This window comes from Montipora capricornis, chromosome 3, assembly GCF_036669925.1.
Source record: "Montipora capricornis isolate CH-2021 chromosome 3, ASM3666992v2, whole genome shotgun sequence".
Taxonomy (NCBI): domain Eukaryota; kingdom Metazoa; phylum Cnidaria; class Anthozoa; order Scleractinia; family Acroporidae; genus Montipora; species Montipora capricornis.
The window spans coordinates 45,546,204-45,556,203 of NC_090885.1; the positions used below are offsets into that span (position 1 = coordinate 45,546,204).

At 36.6% G+C, this 10,000-nt stretch overlaps 1 protein-coding gene across 3 annotated transcripts in view; it reads right to left on the reverse strand.

The window, feature by feature from the left end:
- LOC138043270 (cytosolic purine 5'-nucleotidase-like) overlaps nt 1-10,000 on the reverse strand; it is a 173,089-nt gene that overhangs the window by 96,669 nt on the left and 66,420 nt on the right. For all 3 annotated transcript variants that reach the window (XM_068889462.1, XM_068889463.1, XM_068889464.1), the window contains 3 exons: nt 7,258-7,298; nt 5,615-5,654; nt 5,375-5,430 (listed from right to left, as the gene is read on the reverse strand). In XM_068889462.1, the coding sequence (XP_068745563.1) occupies nt 5,375-5,430; nt 5,615-5,654; nt 7,258-7,298 (137 nt within the window). The remainder of the gene's footprint in view (nt 1-5,374; nt 5,431-5,614; nt 5,655-7,257; nt 7,299-10,000) is intronic.

Sequence of the window (10,000 nt, forward strand, 5' to 3'; positions counted from 1 at the left end):
TAACTTGTATTTGATTTCTTTTTTTATATTTGGTTGCTCAAGGTCTTTTTTCTAACATTATTTTCATGTTTTTTTATTTCCTATACAATATTCTGGGGGACTAGCCCTGGAACGTGCACATTTGTGACTACGAAGAAGGAAAAAAACTCAACTCGACTATTGATGTCGTCTACCTATGGCATCCCACTTAAAGCTAACATTGTCAGCCGTTCAAGCTTGGTGGCTCTACATCTTTTACAAACTTGTTTAATGGTTCGCATCGAACAACATAATTATGTAAGGTTCATGTGCTATTTCTTTGCAGCTGAAGGAAGCAACTAAGTTTATTTACTTTTCAACTCGCCAAACTGACAGAGGCTTGAACTCAACCTGGCCTAAAACTATCCTATGATCGTTGAAGCACTAATTTAAGTTAGAATCGCATACCTAGGGGAATTCTCACCATGTGATTGGCTATCAAGACGAGGCATTCAGTGTGGAACGATGACTTCATAGAACGAGGCTGACCGATATTGCAACATAGCAACACATTTCCTTACATGATAGAAACAGATGCAAAAGTTGGAAGCAACTGCTTGTTCAAGGCAGGTTTTTTCTGTTTACAAAGCAAAAACCTGGCAGAAGTGAGGAAGAAACTTTTCCATGTCTTGTTTTGGCTGAGAAGCATCGCTTTGCAATTTGGGTGATACCGGTTTTTCATTTGAAATTTAACGTGGAATTCCGTCATCAGGTGGTGAATTTCCTGTATAAAAATATGAGTGACAAATTACTCCTCAATCACCAAAACGAATGACCATTACAGCTCCGCAAAACGAATTGTCTACTTCTCGAAATAAACTAGTGACTTTCTTGAATTCATTAGAGGAAGAGGTTTGTGGTATCATCATGTCTTCCTCTAGCGCTTCATGTCTACTGGATCCCTTACCTACATGGCTACCCCTACATTTGTACATGTGTATCCCTGTGGAACACGTTAGACGAAGACCTTAGAAACGCTACTACTGTAAAGGCCTTTAAGAAAGCCCTGATACTTGTAATGAATGAATGATTGCATGACAGTTAGCATTTGACGATATTAGCTTGTTAGATATAGTTTGCATTTACATCTGTAAATAGGTACTGAAAAACCTTTTTTGAGAGTATTTAATATTAAAGTTTTAAGTTTTAAGTTTAAGTTTAAAACAATGCTGTGACGTCTTACAACGCTACCGTCATTACGCAAATGACAAGGTTGCAGGTATCTCTAAGATATGGTATTGTTCCTGATTGCTGGAAAAATGCCCTGGTAAGGCCATTGCTAAAGAAACAGGGTCTTGATCCTCAGTTTAAAAACTACAGACCTGTTAGTAATTTACCTTTTATTGCTAAAACTGTCAAAAAAAAGCTGTAATTGCTCAAATTGTCCATCACTGTAGCTCAAATGGCCTACTTCCAGAAAAGCAGTCTTCCTATTGCAAATTCCATTCTACAGAAACGGCCCTGCTGAAAGTCCAAAACAACATCCTGGAAGCCATGGATAAGCATCTCTGAAGTGTGTTTGTGGCTAGTGTCCTATCGACTCCTCACAAATGACTCAAAGAGTGAGGTATTTCTAGTAGGATCGCGTCACCAGTATCGAAGATCAATACTGAGGGCATTAAAGTCTGTGAGGCTATCAAGCCAACTGAAAGTGTACGCAATCTCAGAGTATGGTTTTGCCGTCACGTGTCTATGAATGCATGAGCATATTAGCAAAGTCTGAAAGAAAGCTTTCTTTGGTCTATACAACATCAAACAGATCAGGAAATATCTATCACCAGACGCAACTAAAATGTTGGTCCATGCTCTGGTCACTTGTCATTTAGATTACTGTAATTCCTTATTGTTCGGTATGTACCTCATTATCAGATTCAACGACTACAGTGCGTACTGAATGCAGCAGCTCGTGTTGTATGTCTGGTTCCTAAATACAGCCACATCACTCCAATTATGCTGAAAGATTTGCACTGGTTACTGGTGAAATATCGTATTATGTTCAAGATACTGCTTCTAGTCAATCAAGTACAGCATGGAACGGCCCCTGTATATTTGGTGTCTCTTTTAAAGCCGAAAGCTGTTAGTTGCTATTATAATAACCTATGAAATCAGGACAACCTTCTACAGATCCCAAACACCAAGTACAACACATTTGGAGACAGGGCTTTCTTTAACCCATTGACTCCCGGGGGTTCCCCATTGACAAGTAAGACAGTCTGGCCAGTTCAATCTTCCACTGACCATTAGAAATCAAACTAACATTGAAACATTTAAGAGTGAATTAAGTGTTTATTTAGATTAGCTTTTTATAATTAATTATTTATTAATATGATTATTATTTAGTACATATTTACTTTTTTATTCATGTAAATATTCACTGAAAAACCACAAAAAAATATCAATAATTAGTATTGGCGCTTTATAAATTGTAATAATAATAAGTATTATTATTATTATTAATTTTGGCATGAGATTTCAGCATTAATTTACAATTTCAATATTACAGGTACATGGCAACTTTTTCTACAGTGCCAAAAACAAAAACACTGCATCTTATGAATGTAATTTGTCCCCCATGATATTAATAGCTAATCAAAATAATGGTCTACTCATGAAACTAGGGAACAATTTCCCTTGCGTTTTGTCCAAAATCAAATAATTTGCCTCACCTTAAGGCTCGGGAAATTATTATTTGATTTTGGACAAATGCATGTGAAATTATTCCCTAATTTCACTTGTCACCATTTGATTACTGAGTTCTTCAGCAGTTGAGCTTGAAATTTATTCCTCTGAATTAGTATGACATACTAATTCAGAGGAATAAATTTCAAGCTCAACTGCTGAAGAACTTATAGCTGCCCCTTATTTTGAATCAGAAATGATGGTAATGTGCGACAATGAATTGCCTACAAATGGTAATGGTTCTTCGCTGGTATAATATTTTTATAGCCTTGATACAGTTTTAGTTAAAGGTTGGGTCTTTTCAACAACTATCCCTTGAACATTTCTATTTGGACCGGATACAAAATTTGAAGTGCTTTTGATTCTAAATACATGCAATCTAGCACTGCAATGGTGGTAAATCCCAACAGTTTTTTTTTTAGAAATGTCCTTTTACAGGCCTTTGGGAGAACTGTTCATCATGAAAGCGAAAAACTTAAAAACTACTGGTATTAATTAGGATATTATGCATGATAAAACATCATCAGCACAAACTGAGACAAACATAACAAGCTTTCATGACAGTGCATTGTGCTGCGCCAGTAGTGTGAAAAACAGTTTACATATTCATTCTTTTCCTTCAGGAGCTATGTGAGATAATGTCATCCATTGTTTTCTTGTGGCAAATTACCGCAATTAATTTGACCAAGGCAATTGGTTGCTTTAGCCTTTGCCTTGATTGTGGTTTTTGTCCAACTAAATGTACATGTAGGTGATTTTGTAGTATTGGCAAAGATGAGGTATTACCATGTGTATACTAAATGCCCTAATAAATAGTTTCAAACGGTAGAGTAAGTGAATTAATCAAACTGTATTTTTACCCGTAGCCCAGAGCCTAAATGGGAACTGACAAACGCCTTGTCAGAGGTGTGCACGAAAAAGTTGTCGCCAGGAATGTGTACATGACAGCCAGACCCAACACAAATTTATATCTCACAACCTTTAAAACAAAGTTGTTTTGAATGCAAAATGGAAAAAATTGTCTTACTATTCACTCCCATCACTGCCTTAATTCACACAGAATAACATAGTTTTCAGAAAAAATAAATAAATGTGGTTTGATGGAATCCCTTGAATGAAACTTTCTAAATTTTTCCCAAAGCAGTTGATTTCAAAGAGATACAATGTAATTGAACAAATCGTTGTCTTGCCGCTTTACGCTTTTGATATTAAAACAAACAGAAAACTTTAAATTAGTGTTCTTTTTCTTCCAATTATCTTAGGGCACTTTCCATTTGACAGAACAAACCGGCCAGACCAGGTATTTGGAAACACAAACTCTACAATGCCTTCAAATTAATTAGCACACTTCAAGGATTATATATCACTCCTCCGGAAGAATGCAAGGGATTATCATGCAAGCTAGTGTTCCTTGGCCAGCCAGTCCTGACAAGAGGAAAGTGCTCTTAGATAAAGAGAAGGAAAGTTGAGGGAAATTACTGAGCAGAAAAAATATTGGAGAGGGAAGTGATCTTCGCATGCAGTTACATTGTATCTGGACAATTTATTATAAGCAATCATTGTCTTTTATAGACACCTGAAAAAATCTGGTGGCTTCAATGGGATTCAAACCCATGTCATGACCTACAGCTGTATGCCAGTGCAATGCAATGCACTTACAAGCTTTGAAGCCACTCACTTGGTACCAGGTCAATTTCTTTGGCTAATGCATGAAATTCCAATCCCATCAAAGGACTCGGTGATTGCCATTAATGTAAACTACATGTACAGTATGTAATTGAAGCGCACTGGTTACATGTATAGATCAAAGGGAAAAGTCACTACAATAATTATTACAGTTTCGCAAAGTTCGTGTTTTCAATAGAACATTGAAAACACGGACTTCGCGAAACTGTGAAATGAACTCCAAAAGGCACAAGAATACACCAGAGGTGAGTCATTTTGATTCATTTTATTGAATAAACGTTAAATTGAGCAATTTTTAGGCTTCATAATTGACTGTATTTTATTTCCCATACAAAGTCTTACAATGCGTTTAAATTCTCAACGGCTGTCTGTAGTGACGCGAGCTTGGGATGCCTATGGTTCGATGAGCGTGGGTCATGTAAACGCACGCAACGGTCACGACTCAAACGACAGCATGTCTACGAAGCGAAAGCGATCTGTTCTCTCGATAAAGGACAAACAAATAATTATTTCACGTTTTGATAAAGGAGAAAAGGGAACAAATTTAGCACTTGAATTTGGCATCAGCAAGCAACAGATCTCCGATGTACGCAAGAACAAGGCCAAATGACGAATAGGTTTTCATTTATAACAGAATAGGTTTTCATTTATAAACAGTGTACATGAGTATAGGGGCAGTTCATAGAAGAAGACTTTTGTAATTAAAAATGTGCTATCTTTATTTCTTTTGTTTACATTGTTGCCTCATTAATATTCATATTTTCGATTATCCGGACTCTCGATTATCCGGACTTTTTACTGAGGTCCCGACGAGTCCGGATAACCAAGGTTCGACTGTACAACAAATGAATAATACTCATGTGTGTACTATTACTCCTGTCATCCACTTTTAATTTGGCTGATCTTTGTTGTGAGCATGTGGTTGACAGACGTCTCAATGAATGTACTATAATTAAGTATTATAAGTACAAAAGCCAATCACAGTTCTTACCCATTCAAGAATTCAAAGCCATGGACACACACAAGAATGTTACCATAAGTGTCAACCTAAAACAATTTAAAAATTTAAATTTATTTAATAATTATAATTATTACATAAGTCTTACAATAGTGTTGAAGTATTAAATAATGCACATTGAATTAAGACAGAAAAGAAAAAGTCCACCATGGGACAACCATCATTAAAATATTGATAGTTTTATTTGTGCCAATTGAAATTAATAATTGGTACCTTAAGCAGATTTCCAAGTTCACAATCAAAGAAGAGACCTCTGAAAAGAACAGTGAGAGAAAAATGTTACATGTACATCAACAGTAAGGCCTATAGGGTCAGCCAAATTAAAGGTTTTGGGATACTTTCTTTGTTTTCGAGCTTTCAGGGTCTTTGGGTCTATCTAAAATAATGACACAACATAATTGTAACGTCTACAAAGCTTTGAATTCAAGCTAACAATGTCATAAAAGGCTATAAGAGTTGCTAGGCTATCATGAACAATAACCAGTTTACATTTAGTTTCGTTAATACTGTAGTCATTAAAATTAAAACCAAGAGGCCAATCAAGTACTCATGAACACTAATCAATCTCTACTACAATCTCTACTGTAAAATCATGATCAATCATCTCAACTCTGAAGTTCAAACAATTATGTAATTTTTGTTATGTCAGTAAATAATAATTATTCTTAAGTAGAACACTTTTAAAATTGCTCATATTCAAAATCAGGCTACCTTAAATTCATTTCATCTGATTGCACTGCAGTTAAAAATAGGCCCATGCTGATTAGCATGGTGACTAACTGGTATGTAGAGATTGCAAAAGAGGCTACTATTTTTATATTAATTAATTAATATTATATTGGTTGTAAATCAAAGGGAATCAACAACGAGACTGGCCAGTGCAAATTTAGATTTGTCTATAGTGAAATCAGACCTGACACTACCCACTGGGCTAGTGAGCTAAAAAGTTAGTCTCAAGCCCTGATGCTGCATTCATTATTCATTCAGCAGGTTTCTTTTGCAGGTCACAGGTCATTGTTTTACTAATACAGAGAGCATCCTAAACAGTCATAAAAGCTAACCTTAGGCCTAAAAACTTTTCTTTAGGCCTAGTTAGACCTAAGGTTAGCTTTAATTTATGAATGTTTAGGATACTATTAATGGCTGGCATTTGGTGTAATTTTGATCACTTTTGGCTGTGTATGGCTTTCAATATTACAAGGTACAGGTGAGTGGAAAGGAAGGGATTAAGGACGTTTGCACCCAAAAGGTTCCCACATACACATTTTTTTAACTTGCCATGCAGAAAGGAAATGATCTACTTTTGCCAAAATGCCAAAAAAATGGGGGATCACCACGCTCGTTTTCAAGATAAGGTGCATTTTTAGAAGCTTGCGTCATATATTTTAAGACGATCTTAGCTTACAACTGCCAGCAATAAAAAAAGGTACATTAGTGAAATTTAGATCAGGTAAACTCAATTCAACATAACTAATATTTTTAAATAAACTTTTGCAGCTGATGTCTTTTCCTGAGGTGAAACAGATCTTGAAAAACAATACATATTCGTCTAAGAAGGAAAACGTCTGTCGTACAAGAGCATAAAAGGCGAAATACTTGTAACTTCTCACATACATTTTTTTTTTTTGTTGAAATAGACAAAATCAGGAAAGGAAGTGATCTACAGAAAATAAAATTGGGTGTCACCGAGCATTCATGAGGGTAAAATCACGGCGGAGTTATCAAAGTGATTGTCTATTCGCACTGTCACGTCATTGCGATGCATAACATGTGTGTGACATGCGTGGAAAAATGCGAAGTTGCTAAGAGCTAATGTCCTAAAGACAGCAGTTACAGTAGGTGCCACACACACAAACCTGACTGGGAAAGCTTCATCATATTCAAATTTAAGGATATCCTAAAGGAGAGAAAGCATATTCTTAACTCAGCAAAAATTAAAACAGAGCTGCATACTTGTATGAATTTCAAACAAAAAAAGGTGCAATTGGCCCAGAAGGGGGGTGGGAGGGGGAGGGAAGGGAGAGACTCCCATATAAAAAGGACGGGGGTGCTCATTAGAAATTTTGAAAAGAACCCTTAAGAGACCTGTGCCAAAATCATGCCTTGTGGGCATGGCGTGAATTTTTTCCTGCCCCTTAGAGGTACATGTACCAAATTATGGGTTTTGATTACACAAAATTAAAAAATAGTTAATTGTCAAACGTGTTGCTTGTCATAATTTTTCGGCTCAATACCCTAAAAGGTACTGCTAAAGCTCTTGCTGTGGACCTTCTAAGGCTGAACACCCCAAGAGGTACCAAAACCACTTTTTTAATGCCTAAAAGGTACGACAATTGGTTGGAGTAATCTTAATTTTTTTCTTTTCTTTGACATCATCGATCATCAGAAAATGAGGCATACTTTCCTTGAATCCGCTAATCCAAAAAGGGCTCTGTTTAATATTATCTACTGATGTAAGCCCAAATAATTATATTGCTCACAATGGTATTTACATGACCCCTGAAACTGAAAACAGGGTTTCTTTCACATTTATTCCTGGTCCTGTTAAATTTTGATGTTAGAAGCAGCTGTATGTCATTATGTTTATAATGTACAGGGTGTACAGTATGTCTTAACATTCGTTATGGAAAAGATGATGAGGTTTCAAGTTCAATCGATTTCCTCAACAATTGTGCCCTTCCAGTGTTTCATTTTGCATATACCAGTAGTTACTTATTCTAAAACGAGCTACATCGGTATCTAAATTGACCTAAAATGTGACCCTCCACGGGATTTCGTGGAATAAGGTGAATGCACGCACACGGCACGCTCGCACAATAGAACAAAAGAACTTGCTCTTAACAGGATAGCTACGTGCAAACTTCCCGCCTCATTAACAGCGGGGCCATTGTTTTCCTTCGCACGGTTAAAACAAAGGAACGTGTCACGATCTTAACGTGGACAGAGCTGAAAAACAACTGCGCATGCGCCAGATAGGGAGTACAAATCGTGCAAATGAACGCAAAGTGTGCATTTCGATCGTTTGATCTCGTCTTCTGCTTGTGTCAATTTATTACTCTTGACGGTGTGAATTTTGGAAGTGAGATCATGGTGATTTAATTTAAGGAGACACATCAGATCTGTGTAACATATTTGTGTGGAATTTTTGGCCCATGAGATCCAAACCCAGTTAAATTGTTTGGGAATGTGCGCTGCAGAAACTAACGGAGGTTACGGTGAGTGTTCCATATTTGTTTTTGAAGCATGCAGTGTTCACAACGTTTGGTTAAGTTTGCACACGAGGGTATTGTCCATGCAATCTCTACAGTTTTCGTCAACAAGATAATTTGGCCAGAGTTTTCTGAAATCACCTTTACAATCAATCATATTTACAATGCGTTAATTAAACGTAACATAATCTAAGAGCATTATTTGAAAGTTGTCAACCTCCTCTTTGAACCAAGGCAGCAGTTACTTTAGAGTCCTGCCACTCTGCAATAGCCACTTAACCTCCTGACTGCCCCCATAAAGGCAGCTGTCTAAAAGAAAACACCTTGTCAACTTGTGAAGTTGGAATGAACACAAGTACTGGCCAGGACTACATAGTAAATATTTAAGTTCCTTGTCCCTGTCTCAGGGCATTTCAGTGAAAAGGTAAATTGGTTGCAAGACTGGCCTCTGAGATTACACTCGGAAGAAGTTCTAGTTGCATAGTAGTGTGATCAATAACATTGTTTATTGCCATAGTGAGGCTTGATTACAGAATCATAAATACTTGCCCACCAAAATACCCTGTGCAATCAACTGATACACCCATGTTTGGGAAACTGTTGGCCTGTTAATTAATGGAACATCCATATATGAGGAAACGAACAATTTGCTAAATAAAAGTGCAATCTCCAGGCCCTGCTTCCTGCATGTTAATCCTAGGATTATTGACTGGGAAATACTTCTTGAAAGTGGCAACCGAGCGACTTAATTGTAGTCTAGGTTCCACAATCTCCAAATAATAATGATTTATCATTATTGTAATAATGCAACACACTTGGTGTCAACATCTATGTCAAAACTTGGAAGATGGTATTTTGCTTTCCCCCTTGACTGGTCATTATTTGCAAATCTACATGTATGTCAAGGCAAACAGCTGAGGGTCATTAGTTTATGTGTGGTTTATAGTATGTTAATATGGTTAGCTCATCATGTTTTCTTTGTCTTGGTTGTGTAATATAAGAATGAATTTTTGTACTGATTTTCACAGCCCCCATAAAAACTGATATGTGCAGTTTCCTGTGTCTATGAATAATATTATTATGATATTGTAGATTGTAGCATTTTAATATGCATCTCCTGGCCAATAACATTGATTTTCGTTTTTTGTCCTTAGGGAGATGGATCCACCTGGTATTATTTGCGGCAGTTTTGTGAAATATTAGCTCTTAAAGGAGCGAGAAGGAATTCAGCCTTTTTTTTATCTCGATCAGCAATAAACCACCATAATCTTATTGAGTTCACTTTGTCCATGTCAGTAGTGTGGAACAAAGGACTGGATAAAGTCACTGAGAAATCCAGACAATGCTGTTGAGTTTTAAGCAGTTTCTTTAGTACTCTTCACATTGTCAA